This window comes from Aphidius gifuensis, linkage group LG5 (genome assembly GCF_014905175.1).
Source record: "Aphidius gifuensis isolate YNYX2018 linkage group LG5, ASM1490517v1, whole genome shotgun sequence".
Classification (NCBI taxonomy): Eukaryota; Metazoa; Arthropoda; class Insecta; order Hymenoptera; family Braconidae; genus Aphidius; species Aphidius gifuensis.
In genome coordinates, this window is record NC_057792.1 from 14,874,399 (window position 1) to 14,891,535 (window position 17,137).

The 17,137-nt window shown below is 25.2% G+C and overlaps 7 protein-coding genes across 11 annotated transcripts; 4 read left to right on the forward strand and 3 right to left on the reverse strand.

Moving 5' to 3' along the window:
* The first annotated feature begins 248 nt into the window (after window positions 1–248).
* On the forward strand, window positions 249–6,728 carry LOC122857734 (heat shock factor protein 1). Of its 4 annotated transcripts, none has more exons than XM_044160071.1 (12): window positions 249–557; window positions 1,186–1,294; window positions 1,378–1,502; window positions 1,585–1,911; window positions 1,989–2,077; window positions 2,368–2,556; window positions 3,057–3,119; window positions 3,909–4,376; window positions 4,636–4,747; window positions 4,877–4,979; window positions 5,062–5,298; window positions 5,982–6,728. In XM_044160071.1, exons 1-11 carry the CDS (start codon window positions 453–455, stop codon window positions 5,277–5,279), a joined length of 1,908 nt encoding a protein of 635 aa, XP_044016006.1. In that variant the 5' UTR covers window positions 249–452; the 3' UTR covers window positions 5,280–5,298; window positions 5,982–6,728. The 4 variants fall into 4 exon arrangements, with proteins under 4 accessions (XP_044016006.1, XP_044016005.1, XP_044016007.1 ...); XM_044160070.1 differs by having other exon boundaries at window positions 263–557; window positions 3,909–4,388; window positions 5,982–6,103; XM_044160074.1 differs by lacking the exon at window positions 3,057–3,119 and having other exon boundaries at window positions 265–557; window positions 5,982–6,725.
* A 245-nt stretch (window positions 6,729–6,973) lies between these two features.
* On the reverse strand, window positions 6,974–10,295 carry LOC122857733 (dynein regulatory complex subunit 6-like). Its single transcript, XM_044160069.1, has 5 exons — window positions 9,971–10,295; window positions 9,616–9,888; window positions 8,147–9,550; window positions 7,931–8,074; window positions 6,974–7,802 (listed from the first exon to the last, which is right to left on the reverse strand). Exons 1-5 carry the CDS (start codon window positions 10,070–10,072, stop codon window positions 7,656–7,658), a joined length of 2,070 nt encoding a protein of 689 aa, XP_044016004.1. The 5' UTR covers window positions 10,073–10,295; the 3' UTR covers window positions 6,974–7,655.
* Window positions 10,296–11,107: 812 nt separating this feature from the next.
* On the reverse strand, window positions 11,108–12,394 carry LOC122857744. Its single transcript, XM_044160086.1, has one exon. The coding sequence runs from the start codon at window positions 12,188–12,190 to the stop codon at window positions 11,108–11,110; it is 1,083 nt and encodes a 360-aa protein (XP_044016021.1). The 5' UTR covers window positions 12,191–12,394.
* Window positions 12,395–13,072: 678 nt separating this feature from the next.
* On the forward strand, window positions 13,073–14,003 carry LOC122857747 (ninjurin-1-like). The gene has a single exon (XM_044160089.1). It carries the CDS (start codon window positions 13,211–13,213, stop codon window positions 13,913–13,915), a length of 705 nt encoding a protein of 234 aa, XP_044016024.1. The 5' UTR covers window positions 13,073–13,210; the 3' UTR covers window positions 13,916–14,003.
* A 339-nt stretch (window positions 14,004–14,342) lies between these two features.
* On the forward strand, window positions 14,343–15,568 carry LOC122857755 (general transcription factor IIH subunit 5). The gene is made up of 2 exons (XM_044160098.1): window positions 14,343–14,457; window positions 15,382–15,568. Exons 1-2 carry the CDS (start codon window positions 14,423–14,425, stop codon window positions 15,566–15,568), a joined length of 222 nt encoding a protein of 73 aa, XP_044016033.1. The 5' UTR covers window positions 14,343–14,422.
* LOC122857750 (meiotic nuclear division protein 1 homolog) lies at window positions 14,378–17,116 on the reverse strand. 2 transcript variants are annotated; one of them, XM_044160092.1, is made up of 7 exons: window positions 16,898–17,116; window positions 16,714–16,813; window positions 16,331–16,637; window positions 15,138–15,430; window positions 14,951–15,056; window positions 14,735–14,881; window positions 14,378–14,655 (listed from the first exon to the last, which is right to left on the reverse strand). In XM_044160092.1, exons 4-7 carry the CDS (start codon window positions 15,359–15,361, stop codon window positions 14,518–14,520), a joined length of 615 nt encoding a protein of 204 aa, XP_044016027.1. In that variant the 5' UTR covers window positions 15,362–15,430; window positions 16,331–16,637; window positions 16,714–16,813; window positions 16,898–17,116; the 3' UTR covers window positions 14,378–14,517. The 2 variants fall into 2 exon arrangements, with proteins under 2 accessions (XP_044016027.1, XP_044016028.1); XM_044160093.1 differs by lacking the exons at window positions 16,714–16,813; window positions 16,898–17,116 and having other exon boundaries at window positions 15,138–15,422; window positions 16,331–16,439.
* Window positions 15,604–16,223, forward strand: LOC122857752 (zinc finger HIT domain-containing protein 1). The gene is made up of 2 exons (XM_044160094.1): window positions 15,604–15,745; window positions 15,811–16,223. Exons 1-2 carry the CDS (start codon window positions 15,604–15,606, stop codon window positions 16,134–16,136), a joined length of 468 nt encoding a protein of 155 aa, XP_044016029.1. The 3' UTR covers window positions 16,137–16,223.
* Window positions 17,117–17,137: the final 21 nt, after the last annotated feature.

The window sequence follows — 17,137 nt, forward strand, 5'->3', positions numbered from 1 at the left end:
TAAAAAATAATGATATTAATTCTACTTTTTAAATTTATTTTACAAAAAAAATGAATTAAGTAAAAATCAACTTGAAAATTTTCAATAATTCGTGAAAAATTCATCGAATTTTCGATTTTTGCGCAAATTATTGTGGTAATTTTTACCAACAAATGACTACTTTTACACAGTATTATACAAGTAAAAGTATAAAAAATTAAAACGACAAAAATATTTACCCAACCTTGGCCTCCGTACGAAAACACACGAAAACATGTTAACATCGTCATACGAATAAATAGCGACAGCCATTTCTGTTGAATATGGCAAGCAATGGTCAGAGAGATACGACTTAGGTCTAACGTATAATAAAAACATAAAGAAAAATAAATCATTATAAACAATAAAAAATAAATATAAATAATAATTGTGACATAATATTAATTAATAAGATTGTTAATAATATCATTAAAATGCGTACTGTTACGGAAATTGAAACAAATGTCCCGGCATTTTTGGGTAAATTATGGAAACTAGTTGAAGATCCTGAGACTGACGACCTTATTTGTTGGTCAATTGTAAGTATTTATATTTATCATCATAATGTATTTGTCATTAAACCCAAAAATACATCATTTATACAATCTAAATATACAACACATTTAATCATACTTTGTTGTCAAGTGGAAATGTTTTATTTTTTTATTTTTTTTTCACGTATTACCTTAAAAAAAAACAACCTTCAAAATTGCAATGAATGAAATTTACATTTTTCATTAGACTAATAATTTTTTCATCATGTTCTAATTATATTTTTTATTTTTATTGTCATTTAATTGTAAATACTAATTTTTTTGTTGTTAATAATTGTGGAAAATTCCTACGGTCGTTTGACTCAACCTTTCTTTTTCTATAAAAAATAATAACAATAGTAATAAGTAATATTATCATTGTTGTTATTATGATGTACCATTTGTTTACTTGTATTTTTTTGAGCCTAAATTGTTCATTAAACAGAAAAAATTGATTATTTTTTTGCATAATATAGTTGTGATTTTTTAATTATTATAAGAAAGGAATTTATTTTTGGTAAATGACTGGATTATTTTGATATTATGTAACCAAATTGTCAATATTTTTATTTATACTATGAAATAAAAAAAATGTCAATATACTTGAATGTTTAATTTTAATATTTAATTTTAGAATGGCAGAAGTTTTTTCATCAGAAATCCATCACAATTTGCTCGTGATTTATTACCACACTATTATAAACACAATAATATGGCAAGTTTTGTACGACAATTGAATATGTGTAAGTATAAATATTTTTAATTATAACATTGTTAATTGTTTTGATTAAAAAATAAATAATAATATTGTTTTTATTTAATTAAGATGGTTTTCACAAAAAAGTATCAGTTGAATTGGGAGGATTAAAATGTGACAGAGATGAAATGGAATTTGCTCATCAATATTTTATCAAAGATCATCCTTATTTATTAGAACACATTAAAAGAAAGGTAATTTACATGTTTAAATTTAAGAAAAAAATAACAAAAATGCTCTAGAATGTGTCTAATTTTTTTATTATTAATGTGATAGATTGCATCAAGTAAAATACAAGATTCTCATCCACCAATAAAAACTGAAGCAATGAATAAAGTTTTGGCTGAAGTAAGAACAATGCGTGGTAAACAAGAAAATTTAGACTCAAAATTAGTACATATGAAACAACAAAATGAATCATTATGGCGAGAAATTTCTTTGTTAAGAAGAAAACATGCAAAACAACAAGAAATTGTTAATAAATTAATACATTTTCTGGTAACTCTTGTTCAGCCAAATAGAAATGGTGGATTATCTGTTAAAAGAAGATATCCACTGATGATTGATTCTCATCAACGTCACAAACAATCAAAAACTCCAAAAGTATGTTTAAATATTTTTTTAAATTTCATTAATTGAATTATACATTTATTATTAATTTTATTTGTTTTTTAATTTAGTCTGGAACATCACCAACTGGTCCAGTTATTCACGAGTTACATGAAACCGAACACAATCCAGACTTGGATTCAGAATACATTGTTGCAGAGTAAGTTGAATTTATTTTAAACTAATAAATTATTTAAAAGCTTTAAAAATTTTTATAATAATGTTGATGTAATATTCAAAATTTTAATTAATTGATAATTATTTTACAACAGATATTAAGCGAATGTTTGTTTCATCAAATAAATATTTGTAAATTTCCGTTTGAAAATATATTTTCTTTGTTATCTTGCTTCTTGTTGATGAAAGTTTTTTTTACAATTTAATTTCATGTAAAGAAAGAGGGTTACAGGAAAATAATTAATGAATATTTTTGTAAATTTTATTTTTTAGAATATTGGAAAATCATTATCCATCTGTACAAAGTCCCAAGTCTATTGATGGATTATTGGACAATGAAATTCAAGAATCAGAACAACTTTTTGAACAATCATTGGCTGCTGACAATGACGATGATGATGAATACCTTCAAACATCGTTGATGAGTCCAAAACGTAAACATCCATTGAAGCCAAAAAAAAAGTATGTTGAAATTTCATTAATAACTTTTGTTTTTTCTCTCTTTTTGAACCCATGGTATTCGACAACGAAATAATTGAATCATTTAATATTAAAAACAATAACAATAATTTAATTATAGAATTAAAATGAATCAAAGCTAAAGTTCATTTATAATTTTTATTAACAAAAAAAGTTCATATAGTTTTGAAATAATTGCTAGGTTCTTATTAAATTTATTTCGAGTAGAAAATTTAAGTCATAGTAGTTCATTTAAATCATCACTGACATTAGCCGAAATTTTCCAAACACTTGTGTCAAATTAAATTGCTGCTAAGTCAACTGTTCTCTGCTTTCTTTTCGAGGGAAATTTTAATTTCTTATTTTCAGTTGTCGATGTGAATTTGAAATATTTTTTTGAGTTAGTGAGTAGTATAGAAATATTAAAAATCAAGAAATTAAAATTTTCTTTTAGAAAAAAAAATCTTTTACTGATATAAACATAATCATTTCAACATTAATAGGAGGAAACACAAGATGCCAGTGAAAATAACGATTCCACCAGCAGATAATGGAGGAGATCTCAGGTTACTATTTTTTTTTTTTTTTTTTTTTAATACGTTTGATGTTTATTGAATAATGTTTATTAGAATTTTAGTAGAATTTCGATTTTTTATCTTTCTCCATTAATTTGCATGACAGTTATTTTTTAAGGACAAATATTTTTATATTTATATTTTATTGAGCTTTTGTTTTCACTGGCTGACTGATATCACATTTTAATAATAATAATAATTTATTATTATTAACAATGAGCCTTTTGACTATAAATTTTAAAACGGACTTTGATCTAATTTGCTGAAACTGCTTTATATGTTTTTTTTTTCTTTTAATTTTTTCAAACGAGTTTTATACTCAGAAAATATATTTACTAGAATCGCTGTTGTTGAAAAATAATTTAAACAATTAAAAAAAATATTCATTGACTTTGGTTTATATTTGTTTTGTCAATATAAACATTTTTTTTTTTTTATTTCATGTTACTCTTTTTTTCTCGATGATAAAACTGATAAAATAAGTTATTTATTTATAATAAAATCATTTTTCTAAATCAATAAATTTTTTTAGTACGAAAAAGTAGAAAATAAATAAATAAATAAATAATAACTAGTGTGAATGAATTTTTATGACTGAATCTCATGTATATTATAATTAATATTTCATTATTTTAACGTTTCATCATCGAGTTTAAAAAGCTGAATATATTAGTCATTTAAATATAATCAATGATAATTTAATTAAGTATAAGCAATTGATATTGCTCATGACAAATAATTTCGAAACTGGAAAAAAACCATCACTTGGTCGATTTTTAGGGAAGAAACACTAATGGTCGAAATGAATTTGGAGGATGAAGAGATGGAAGAAGCTGTCGACACGAAAAATATACCAGTAATTCCACCAAAAACAAAGGCAAAAAGATCAGTGCTAATGAAACCAAAACCAGTACCAGTTAAGACAGTTAGAAGTTCAAAACTTGCTGCAATGGCTGCAAATATAAATAAAATGACTGAACAAAATGACAGTGATGAAGATGATGATTATGATCATGTTCATGATGAGCTAATTACCGATGATATAAATGATGATATAAATGATGATGGTGATGTAAATTTAGATAATATACTCACCATTCCTAATTTGGAAAATCCGGATAATGTTGGTGCAAGTGGATCATTTATAGACGGACAACAAATTGTTGAAAATAGTCCTGGATCAAGTGATAATACACAAGATTTGTCATTGAGTTGTATTAATACCTTGTCAGGAAATAATACTACCAGGTTAGGACCTATGTAAGTTTAAATTGAACCATGGGTTTTTTCAGTAAAGCCGAGATTTTCCCCATCATCAATTTTACTAATAATCATTTTATTAAAATTTCAATCGTACGTTTTATTACTTAAATAATTTTCTTTTTTAAATTGAGATTTAATAGAACAAATTTATTACACCAAGTTATAAAATTATCGATTGTAGTTTTAGTTTTTTAATTTATAAAAATAAACAAACATTCTAATATTTAATTTTTGCAATATACAGAGAAGAGATTGATTCACACATTAATGAAGTTCAAGCTAATTTTGATATGATACGTGATCAATGTATGCGAGGAGAACTTCAAGGTGTTGATGCCAGTGTATTCTTAGACATGGTATGTATAAAAAATAAAAAAATTGAACAACTTAATCATTTAATAAATTAATAATTAAATTTAAATTATTTCTAAATTTAAATATTATATTTCAATTCGTAATTTATTTTTTTTTTTTGATAATTTAAGTTACAGTTATCTAGTAATGGCGATTTAATGTCTGATTTTCCAATGAATCCTGATTTTGATTTGATGCCACATGAGGATAATTATTCTGAGGAACAAACAAATGGTAAGCGAATAAAAATCAAATAATAATTATTATTATTTATTAGAACCAAAAATAATTAATTGAAATATGTGGATTATTTTAGCTGGTGGAGAATTAATGGCGTACAATCCATCTTCAAGCCTTTTAGATTTTTCAGATGGAATGTTTACCAATGAAATTGATAATACATCACCAGTTGGAACGACATCATCACTCACTGAATGTTACAATCCGGATCCATTGGATCTAGAAGACAGCAAAGCATTATTGGTTGAATCTCTACTCTCAGATGCAAATGCAAATAAAAGTGGAAATTCATAAATTATATACGTATTTTATGGTGAGTTTGGTTTGTCATAAATATAAAAATATATCATTATTTTTTCTTTCGTCCTACATATAAGGACTTATATATTTTTTTGTTATACTTATTGTGATATTTCAAAATTAAGTAGACTGAATAAACAGTTTATTCTTATTAATAATATTATTTTAATATTTCTTCACGAAACAATGTAAAATTATTTTTAATTATTTTTTCATTATTATTATTAAAATTATTATAATCATTGTATGATTATAATCAAAATATTAATAAATAAAAATAGAATGGTTGCAGATCATTATAAAGCACAAGAAGTAATAACTCTGTTTGCTCAATTAAATTATTTTTTGTTAAATGTTCAGTGACAATAATTCATTGTGTCCAAGTATCGTACAACAATATACCAAAAAAAAAAAACAAACATGTGAAAAGTTTTGTAAAAATTTAATGATAAAAAAATTGGGCATTTTAAAAAATAATTTATATGAAAAAAAAAAAAAGCTAATGTATTTTCTAATTAAAAAATTAATTAATATTAATAATTGGATGTTTATTTCTTTCGTTATTTTTTCATTCTAATTACCTGAATGGATGAAATTTAATTATAATTTATAAAAAAAAATTAACAAAGTGATCATGCAAACATTCGTTTTTAATTTAATCGATACATTTAAATCAATTGGTTTTTTTTCTTTTAGCCTGTCGAGAAAAATATTGGATAAACTAGGCAGTAAAGAAAAAAGTAAATTCACAAATGAAAAATATAGTAATAAAATATAATAAAATTAAAATAAAGCAAAAATTAAAAAATACATAAAAAGCATCATTTTATAAATAATATTAATTAAAGTAATTTTGTGCTATTATTTATCATACATCACAAACAAAATTATTGAGAAAAAAATCAATTCAAATGAAATAAGCTTGAATTCAACATTTTTTTTTCTTTTTTACTTGTTTTTTTAACAAAAGGTTAAAAAAAAAAGAAAATTCGTTAATAAATTTACGGTCCAGTTTATGTTTAAATTTAAAAAAAATCATAAATTCATGGAAAAGCCTTGATTTATCGAAATTTGACATGAAATTTCATCACATAATTTCACTCAATAGTTCTCCATTGTAGTAAATTTAATTTTGCCATTGAATTAATAATAAAAACAATGAAAATTTCGAATCATCAAAATGTAGAAATTATCATCTATTTTTGGCGTTTATTTAATTTTGGATGCGGGCAACCAATTTTAAACCATTCATACGTATAATTAATATTATATTATATAAAAATATTATACTAAAGGACTAATCTTTTTTTTTTTAATAAATAATAAAGGTAATAAAGTTAATACTTGAAAAAAAAGAAAAAAAAAAAAGTAATTTCTCACCCCCCAAGACATAGTACCTTACTTTAATTAATTTTTTATTAAATTATGAATTTAATTGATAATATTTTAGTACACCGTTTGACTTATCAAATATATTATTAGCTAGATATTAATGGTTTTTTTTTTTTTTTGTAAAAAATGTCTGGGGAATAAAAATTGAGCTAATAAAAAAAAAAAAAATTATTAAAATACGTATGATTTTGTTTTGTTTGTTTTATAAAATATAAAAAATATTTTCTTAATAATTCGACTGATATTTAAATGAAGAAAATAAATATTTAAAAAATATAAAAATTAATCGACTAATCTTTATTGTTTAAATTAACTTTATTATAAAATAAAGATATAAATTTGAAAATTTAATACGTCATACATACAACAAGAATAATAAAAATAATTTCACTACAAAAACAAAAATAAAAAACAAAATTGTATCACAATAATAATTGGCCGTTGAAATTTATATATATTTGTATATCATGTTGTTGTTAACAATTCACGTCCTTGATTATTAAATTTTTTTTGTTTTTTATCAAAAGTTAAATACTGAAAATCATAAAAAATATTTATTTTAATTTGTATGATCAATGCTTTATACTGTTTGCATAATAATAAAAATACTTATTTAAACAATTGTTAAATATTTGAAAAAAAAAAACAAAATAACAATGGATTACTTTGTTCAAGTTTGACATTATTGTGTGAAAAAAATAATTTGTAAATTTTAAAAGTCACAGGATGAATATGAAAATAGACATCATATTTTTTTTTTGTTAAATATTTGTGACATTATAATTTTTGATAATTATTAAAACATAAAAATAACTATTTCAAAAAATAAATTTTTAACATTTGATGAATATTTTTTATTAAATTTTAAAATATTCAATACAAAGAAAATAAAATAACGTAGTAAATAACATTTTATAATACTTAATTTAAATTAAATTAAATAAGTTATATCCTTCGATCATAAAAATATATATCCTATTATTCAGAATACTTGACATGTAGATAATTCAAGCTTTCAATTCCAGCCAGTGAAATACCACGACAACAACGTGCATCCAAATACTTTAGACTTTTACAGTATAATTTTATTGAATCGAGACTGTGATCAGTCAGTTGTGAACAACTCTACACAAGTAATAAAAAAAAAAACAACGAATAATCATTAAAAAGAAAAAAAGAAACATGAAATATTTATAAGAATAATAACTTGTATTGAATATTAATTTGAAAATAAAAAAAAAGAAAATACTCACATGAAAATGTAAACGTTTTAATCGATGCAATCTTTGTGCAACATATTGAATACCAATGTCTGTGACATTGTGACATTGAGAAAGATTTAAATCCTCAATTGCTTGATTATTTTGCGTCAGATAATCAAGTCCCACATGTGTTATCTGTCAACAAACAAGCAAACAAGCAAACAAATTATTATTGTTTAAAATGAAAAATACAAAAAAACAAATTACCTGTTGGCATTTACTTAGATCAAGTATTTTTAATTCTGGAAAGGTAAAAGCATGTTTAAGACTAACATCAGTTACACGATTACATCCAGTTAGATCCAACTCAGTCAGTCCCTTCAGTCGAATTAATGAAAATCCTGGTGTAATATCAAAATCAAATAATGAATTAATATCCTCACACATTTCCATAACTTCTTTTTTTCTATTAGCATCACGAACAATTTCTTTTTCAACTCTAGATCCAAGACTTATTCGTAATTTATAATCTGGTGTTATTTTATCAAGTTTTATTGTTGAATTATTTTCACGATTTTTTGCACCCATACCAGTGATACCAGCATCACTAACTTTATCACAACGAGCAATTTTTAATGTTCTCAATAAAATTAACTTTTCAAATATTTTTTGTATTGTCTTGTCAGTAACAGCAATAAAACAATGACCAAGATTTAAATGCAACAAGTTTGGAAAACAATTTGCAATACATTCAACTGATTTATCATCTAAATTTAATGCATTTGCATTAAATACACGTAAATTTAAATTGATAATTTGTTCATTTGTTTTTTCTTGTTTTTTATCTTCATGATTACTTGCTGTTTCTTCCTTATTAATTGTTTCAACCTGACAAAGTCCTTGAGTTATTGAACAACCAGTTAATTGATCACACGCTGATATATCAAGTTCAACTAATTTTTTTAATCTTTTTATTTGTGATATACCATGATCAGTAACAGCTCGACATCTTCGTATATTTAAACTTTCAATATTTTCAAGATTTTCACAAATACATAAAAGACTTGCATCAGTAACTCTTGTACATGAACTAATATCAAGTACTTTAAGTGTCGTCTGATATGCCAATGAACGAAGACCAGTATATGTTAATTGATCACATGAACGTAATCTTAATGTTTCTAATTTTAAATCATCAACACTTAAAAGTGTATCAAGTGCACTATTGTCAATAAGTGTACAACCAAAATTGAGGTGTTTTATTTTCTTTGATTGTGTCTTTATATATTTTAAAATATTTAAAAATGTCAGTACTGACTCTGATGGTTGTTGTGGTTGTTGTTGATCATCCAGAGAATTTTTATCAGGATAAAATTTTTTATACAAACCATAATGAAATGATATTTGACAATCCATGAGGCTCAATGATTGTATATTTGAACATATTGATACAAATCTATTGAACAATGCATCACTTAAATAACGATTTGATGCAAGACTTAATTCAATTAAACCTTGAAAATTTTCTGATAATTCTTTAACATCATTATTGTCATCTAACAATAGACCAGACATGAAACACTCACGACAATCATTAATATGAAGTGTTTGTAAATTTTTGCAGTATTTTAAAATATTAACTAAGGTTCTTTCACTTAGATCACAACAGACCTTGAAAAAAAAAAAAAGAAAAATATTATTTCTTTATCCAATTAATGAAGATAGAAATGAATTACCATAATTAAACTTTTCATTGTTTCTCCAAATTTATCCCAAATTGGTAATGAACGTTTAACTTCAACTTCTTCAAATATAAAATGATAAAAATATCTTTGTGATAATGACAATGTATTCATGACAATTTGTAAATTATCTTTTTCACGATTTATAACAAGTGCTTGTTTATCTATGAATTTTGTACTTAAAGATGCTTCATGCCATTGATGACAAACTAGTCCAGCTGACATTTTATCTGCTACAGATAGATAGGACATCATATGGATGATAACCTATTATTGTAAATATTTTTTATATTATTAATAATGTTTATTATTTAGTAAATTGTTATTAATTAGTTATAAAAAAAAATACCTCAGTTGGAAGCTGATAAGAAATATCATCAGTATCACTTGTTACACTTGTTGTAACTTTGTTAATCTGATGCCTGTCAGATTCATCATTATTTACCATCATTGTTATTCAATTATTTAAAAAATTATTCTATTTTAAAAAATATATACTATAATTGTTTGATGTGTGCTTAAAATTTTTTGGTGCCTATTATCACATGATAAATTAACTGACTCAAAGGTACCAAGTTGCTCCAAGTTGGAGCAAAAGGAAAATACTGTACGTACACAAGAAATGAATCATATCAGCTGATCAATCATCATCATCAACATCGTCAACATTTACGCATGCGTATGTAGATTAGCATTGAAACTGTACACAAGCGTAATAACTGTTCATTGAGCTCTATTGCTATGTACTTATATCTTTATTACCATTATCTTTGTTTTTTATTATTGTCTTGTTATTATTATTATTTACAGAGACATCTGACTATTTGAATAAGTTTGTTGTGGGGATATAAACGAGGTTGAATTTTTTTTCAGTAGAAAATATATGTTTTAACTCAAGCTGTATCAGAATTAAGCAATTGGTTTTATTGATGATCAATTTATTTTAAACAACAAACCAATAGGTCATTGGCTCATTGCAAATTTATTTTTTTAATATTTTTATATATTTTTTTTATTAGCTATATGTAATTGGATCTAATAACTCGATCAATTATTTATGCAAAATTTAATTTAAATACTTATGTTAATTTTTCTTTCAATACAACAACTGGCAACGACTTTAATTAGAATTCTAAATAATAATTTTTTAAAAAATGCAAATAATTATTGAGTATATTTACAGATCGATACAAAGTAATAAGGAAAAACAATTTTATGCATATAGTTTGGATCGATATTTAGACAAATCATTTTCCAAAAGAAGAAGAAGAAAGATGAGGAAAACTAAAAAAAACCCTTTATAAATGAATTAACAATTTAAACAGTTAAAAAAATTTTTTTTTTCATCTATTTATCTCAACAAGACATCAACAAATAAATTATCTACAAAATAATTTAATATATACTCTATAAAATATAATAACATATTGTCTATATAATAAATCAACTATTAAATTTGATATTATAATTGAACTATGCTGATAAATCATATTGGATTTCTTCTTGGATTTCTATATGACTGTTGATATACCGATGCAAGTCGCCAATGCTCTGGATAATCACTGTCTCGACTACCTTCAACAATGCTAAATGGTGGTGCCAATGTATCAATACAAAAATTTCGTTTTGCATATGGTGTTCTAGGTCGTGGTATCATCACCTGGGTTGCCAATCTATTTCTACGATAATTTAAACCATCTCGATAAGCTGGTGCAGAGAATATAGGTCTTTTTAATTTTTTTGGTGTATCATCTTTGCAATTGCAAGCTTTATAATTATCAGAATGACAAGGTTGATAACTTTTTCCTTGTATATTCATTGATAGTCCTGAATTAACTCGATGACTAGGCTCAGTGATCCGAAGTGAATTAAAATTATCACAAATATCATCATTAAATTTTCTAGCTTCTTCATCTTTTGATGAGTGATGAGTGGTCTTATTGAAAGTATAATTTTGTTGATGAACAGCTGGATTATATTGACCTCTGACATTGCTAAATTTTGATTCAAATCTTTCGACAGGTGTCTTGTATATTTTTTCATCTTTTGTTTCATGCTGAACAAGAGCAAATATTGCTGGAGCTGGACCACCATCAGATCCATCAATATGAACTGTTTTAGCTGGTTCATACAGTGGATCAATTGGTGCTTCCCAACATATTGCCAAGTCCATGTTTGTCGTGGGTATTTTACAGCCAAGACTAGGTCCATACTGAAGACTTGCATGTATTTTTCGACTTCTTGGTTTACCTCGTAACTCAATGTCATTCGTTAAATCTGGTGTTGATTTGCTCAATTGTTTTGCATGATACAATCGAATATTTTTAAATGCCGAATCGTCTACTTTATCAGGCAAAGGCTGATGCTGAAGATTGACATCATGAAATTTTCTTGCAATTTTAAATCTATTGGTAACAGAATTTTGACGAACTGCTTGTTTTTTTCCTGATAAACCATGATCATATGAAGATGACACTTTGTCTTCAATACAATAATTATTGTTTTTTAAATTGTCACCTGATTTCCAACTATCTTGACACTGATGACAACACTTTTGTCTTGATTGCATGTAAAAAAATAACTCAACTTAATTATTAATTAAAATAAATGTATATAAATATATATACTTAGCTTTTTTATTTGAAATTTAATAGAGTTTTAAATTGACCTATTACTCTGAATTTTTTGTATTGACTGTCTTAGTCTAGACCTTAGAAAAAAGTGGGAGGTTGTTTATTCCTTGACAACCAGAAGAGTTCAATAAAGAATCATGAAAGCTTATTACAAAAATACATGAATTCATGTCAGGATAATTATTTTTTCAAGATTAATTTGATGGAATAAATGAAAAAATAAAAAATGATAATAAATCTACAATAATAATTAAATATAAAATGAAAAAACACTTGTTAATTTAATGATAAAAATATAATAAATAAATAAAATTTTTTACAATTAAAAAATTGCCATTAATAGAAAAAAAATATATCATGACTGATTTATAGAGTAGTTTTGTGAATGTGACCTAAAAAAAATTCTCTCAAAAACGCATGATAATCATATATATTTTTTATTTTTTTTTCATTTGGAGGATAGATCACAGATACGTCATCAAATAATAATATCAATGCCTTAATCGGTTGGTTCTTCTGAGTAATACAAACAGTAGCACTGACCCGAACAGACTTTGGCCTTGAAAAAACTTTGGGAGAGACAAGCGATTTGACCAGCACAGATCGACTCTCTCAACCAACAATCAAAGCCGCTACACTTCTATATATAAAAAAATAATAATAAAAAACAACAGCAATTGGATATATTTTAAACAAATTTATATATAAATATTAAACTTATTAACAAAAAATATTATAAGTGGTTGTGAAAAAAAAGTGTCGTTGATTTTATTTATCATGTTATTTAAGTTTTAATTAATTAAATGTGATAATATCAATTTAATTTATTTCTGTTTGGAATAAATATAAATAAATTATAATCTGTTGCTGGATAATAATATTAAAAATAAAAAAATTCATTTAGCCAAGTCTTTGGATTTGAATATCGATATTAAAAATTAGAATAAAAATTAATAATGAGTGGAAAAAAAGAAAATAGTGGTGAAGTTAATCCGGAGATGATGTCAATGCAAATGAGACACCGGGAGTCATCAAGAACATCACCACTACTTGATATTGATAATAATTATCCAAAACCAACTTATGGAATTGAGATTGATGACCTGGAATCATCAGTTAATCATAATAAACATTATGAAGATGATCGTAGTACAGACAATGGTCTTATATCAAGATCATTGAGTCCACACTCACCACCTGGTGCTGTTTCTCAAGTACAATTTGATGTTAATGTTTATCAACAAAAAAAAACCCTGGCTCAAGGCATGATGGATTTGGCATTAATATCAGCCAACGCAAACCAACTCAGATATATTTTATCATCAAAAAAACATCCATTTTTCTTGGCATCACTTGTTATGATATCAATGAGCCTGTTGCTACAAATTGGTGTTGGTATTGGACTCATTTGGAACAGTCGTTATGATGTTAAGCAAGATGCTGATGTTCATCATGCTAATCGTGCTAATAATTGGACTGTTATTGGAATATTTCTTGTGACAATTCTCAATGTTTTTATAACATCATTTGGTGTTTTTGACCAGAATGATGATGTTGATGTGATAAATCCTTATCTACAAATTAATACAGCTAATGATACTGAGATTTTTCAACGAATCATTAATGGAACTTATGATAATTCTACAATAACAAGTCAATAATTTTGTAACAAAAAAAAATAATCTTTAAATTTTGCAATGTTTGTATAAATATTTTTTTATTGTCCTACTTGCTTCTCTTTTTTTTTGTCAGTAGTATGTTTGTATTGAACACATATATCTTGAAATAAAATAAATATTTTTTTGAATTTTATGTCCATTTTATTTGTCTCTCTGCTGTCGGTAAATACAATTTTCTAAACTATATTTGTGTGTATTGGGAAGTTTCTAATGCGGCTGCGTATATTTATTTTTTATATTGCTGTCTCTGTTCTAAGCATTAGAAGACCCAAGTGCACACCTTATTTAATTTAGCTATAGTAAAAACACACTATAATATTATACTATACTATACACTTAATTATCATAATAATAATCATCTAAATAGAGGGAGAGAAGGGAGAGAAGCAAAATGTCTAAAATTGCATTATAAAAAAGTGACATTAAGATTAACATAGCCTCAAAATTAAATGGAGTTGTTTATTAATTTTTATGCAACAATTGTGAAACATGGTAAATGTTAGAAAAGGGATATTAGTTGAATGGTAAGTTTATGATAATAACAATAAAATAATTATACAAAAAAAATATAAAACCATTTGTTTCTACTGGACATAATCCAAGTCTTCAGGTATGCGAAATTGCTTGTTGAGTGTTTCTTCATTTATATCAAATTTATTTTTACACCAACTTTGTATTGCAAAAATATTATCTGTCCAAACATTTGCTGCTGCTTTATATTCCTAAAATAGTAATTATTAGGTAAAAAAATACATCCATCTAATTATTGAGAATTTAAAAAAAATAATAAAATTTAAATACCTCAGCACGTTTTGCTATTTTGGCTATGACTTCTGGATCATTATCACTAAATTGCATCACCAATTGTTTTGTTTTATCTTCTTTTTGTTGTAAATTTTCCAATTCTTCTAAAAGCTTTCTTCTTTCTTCAGTGTCTTCTTTGCCAACCTGAAGATAAACAAATTATTTTTCCATTTTTTTTAATGTCAAATTATTTATTGTTATTGTTTATCTTACTTGATTTGTTTTTATTTCAAACTGAAGTTTTTCCAGCTCTAGTTTTGATTCAATATTTGATGTATTCAATTCAGCACATTTTTGTTTTAATATTGTTATTTTTTCTCTGGATAAACAAACAAAAATAATTAAATAATTAAATGAACAAAAAAAGATGAATTTAAAATAATAAAATAAAAATAATAACCCTGGAAAAGCCCAAAAATAATTAGCAGATCCAACTTTTTCTGTTTTGACAAAACCATCATCAACAAGAGCTTGAAGTACATCTTTGACTGATTGCAAAACAACTCCTTTTTCCTTTGAAGCAATAGTTTCAATTTCCTTGAGATTATAAAATTCTTGTGAATCATAGAATATTTCCAATATTCTAGCTCTCTTTTCATCAATGGTAACACGTTTTTTAGACATGATTTATCAATGTATTTCAGCGATCCTGCTATGAAACAATTCCTTCTGTATCTGGATGACACTGAAAAGCTAGGAAGAAAATTCATACTTCAAGATCTTGACGAGACACATTTATTTATATCAGTTGATATACTGGAAGAATTAGAAGCTAAGGTTGATGAACTTATGGATCGTATGTCATTTCCATTGGCTGACAAAGGATTGTAAAGTTAACATATAATTTTAAATATCAAAGAGTTAAAATGGCAGCAAGAGAGTCAGGGAGAATTAAAGATTCTTATCAAAAACGAGTACTTGATGATGCTGCAAGAAAAAGAAGACAAAAAAAAGCATTGGATGCATTGGAACTCGACAATTTTCATGATGATCCACATGCTGATCTTGGTAAGTGATTATTCTACTGTAATATTTTTTTATATAATTAAAAATTATTATTGTTTTTGTTCCAGTAATGAACAAAAAAGTACCAAAGTTTCAAGAATCTTTGGATGGTAGAGCTGGACCAAGAAAAAAAAAAGCTCGTTCTGCTGATTATTACAAACAACGTTTTCGTAAAACATTTACTCAGCTTGTCGAAGAAGATTCTAATAATAATCCAAATCCACCAAACTATTCATCAGCTCAAGCATCACCATCAAAATTTCCTGAACGACATTTTTGTGCTGTTTGTGGTTTTCCAAGTAATTATACCTGTATTCCATGTGGTGCTCGTTATTGTTGCACAAAATGTTTAGGCACTCATCTTGATACAAGGTGTCTCAAGTGGACCGCGTAATTTATAGTTGATAATTTATGATTATAACATTAATAATAGTGTTTGTAAATTTAAATAAAAATAAAATTAAACGAGTGATTTAAAAATTATGTGATGTTTTTAACTTGAGAATAATAATGATGGTGATAAGTCACAGTAAATGAATCAAAACAAATGATATTATTAAGTACATAAAGTGACAACAAAGATCTTACCTTAATTAAAGTGTTGACTGATGTTGATGTTGCTGTTGTTTATATCAAATCAAACTATCATATATAATAATTTAAATATTAGTTATGACAATGTTGGGTTAGATTGTTTATAGTTCGGTATTTTTAATTGAAATATATCAAAGTGAAGTGTCAACTCTTGCGCCAAAACACATTTATGGAACACCTGTCGGCTGTACAGTACGGTACGATACAGTCAAGTCTAAAAGTATACCACCAAACTACCAAAGTACACCAATGTTGTACTTTTTAGGGCTTTAGCGCGAACAAAAAATAGTTATAGCTTTTCCTTCAACAAATGAGTAAATTTTTAACAAACTAATATTATTTTTAAATATATAAAGATACGTGAATAGTGTCTTTACCTTTCTATTATAATTTATTTTTAAAAAAATTATTTACTTTATATAAAAATTTTACAGGAATGATCTGTTTCTCAAAGTGGCACTATTGGCTTATTGCAATCTGTCAAAAAAACGCAATAATAAATGATAATAAGTCGTTACAATAATAAATAATAATAAAAGCTGTAAAAAAAATATTATTTACCTTGAAATTGTTGCATGGATGTACCAAATTACAAGAGAATTATTATCAGAAAACCTGGAGAATTACATAGAGAATTTTATCGCTTTTATTGTTATTTGTTGTTTTTCATCTCCATTTTTTGTCGGTATTACAGATTTACAGAGCAAAATTGCAGAGCGAAAAAAAAGATTTTTTTTACAATTTTTTAATAAACGTCATTTCATTTTCACGCATGCGTCTAAGAAAATGTACAAATAATTT

Coding starts and splice junctions, on each gene's coding strand:
- LOC122857734 (XM_044160070.1), top strand. CDS start 453: ATGCGTACTGTTACGGAAATTGAAACAAATGTCCCGGCATTTTTGGGT. Junction 3,120..3,908: donor GATAATGGAGGAGATCTCAG/GTTACTATTTTT, acceptor GTCGATTTTTAG/GGAAGAAACACTAATGGTCG. Junction 4,748..4,876: donor CCAGTGTATTCTTAGACATG/GTATGTATAAAA, acceptor TGATAATTTAAG/TTACAGTTATCTAGTAATGG.
- LOC122857733 (XM_044160069.1), bottom strand. CDS start 10,072: ATGATGGTAAATAATGATGAATCTGACAGGCATCAGATTAACAAAGTT. Junction 9,889..9,970: donor CTTATCAGCTTCCAACTGAG/GTATTTTTTTTT, acceptor TTACAATAATAG/GTTATCATCCATATGATGTC. Junction 9,551..9,615: donor CAATGAAAAGTTTAATTATG/GTAATTCATTTC, acceptor TTTTTTTTCAAG/GTCTGTTGTGATCTAAGTGA.
- LOC122857744 (XM_044160086.1), bottom strand. CDS start 12,190: ATGCAATCAAGACAAAAGTGTTGTCATCAGTGTCAAGATAGTTGGAAA.
- LOC122857747 (XM_044160089.1), top strand. CDS start 13,211: ATGAGTGGAAAAAAAGAAAATAGTGGTGAAGTTAATCCGGAGATGATG.
- LOC122857755 (XM_044160098.1), top strand. CDS start 14,423: ATGGTAAATGTTAGAAAAGGGATATTAGTTGAATG. Junction 14,458..15,381: donor AAAGGGATATTAGTTGAATG/GTAAGTTTATGA, acceptor AATGTATTTCAG/CGATCCTGCTATGAAACAAT.
- LOC122857750 (XM_044160092.1), bottom strand. CDS start 15,361: ATGTCTAAAAAACGTGTTACCATTGATGAAAAGAGAGCTAGAATATTG. Junction 14,882..14,950: donor TTGAAATAAAAACAAATCAA/GTAAGATAAACA, acceptor GTTTATCTTCAG/GTTGGCAAAGAAGACACTGA. Junction 14,656..14,734: donor AAATAGCAAAACGTGCTGAG/GTATTTAAATTT, acceptor TTACTATTTTAG/GAATATAAAGCAGCAGCAAA.
- LOC122857752 (XM_044160094.1), top strand. CDS start 15,604: ATGGCAGCAAGAGAGTCAGGGAGAATTAAAGATTCTTATCAAAAACGA. Junction 15,746..15,810: donor TGATCCACATGCTGATCTTG/GTAAGTGATTAT, acceptor TTTTTGTTCCAG/TAATGAACAAAAAAGTACCA.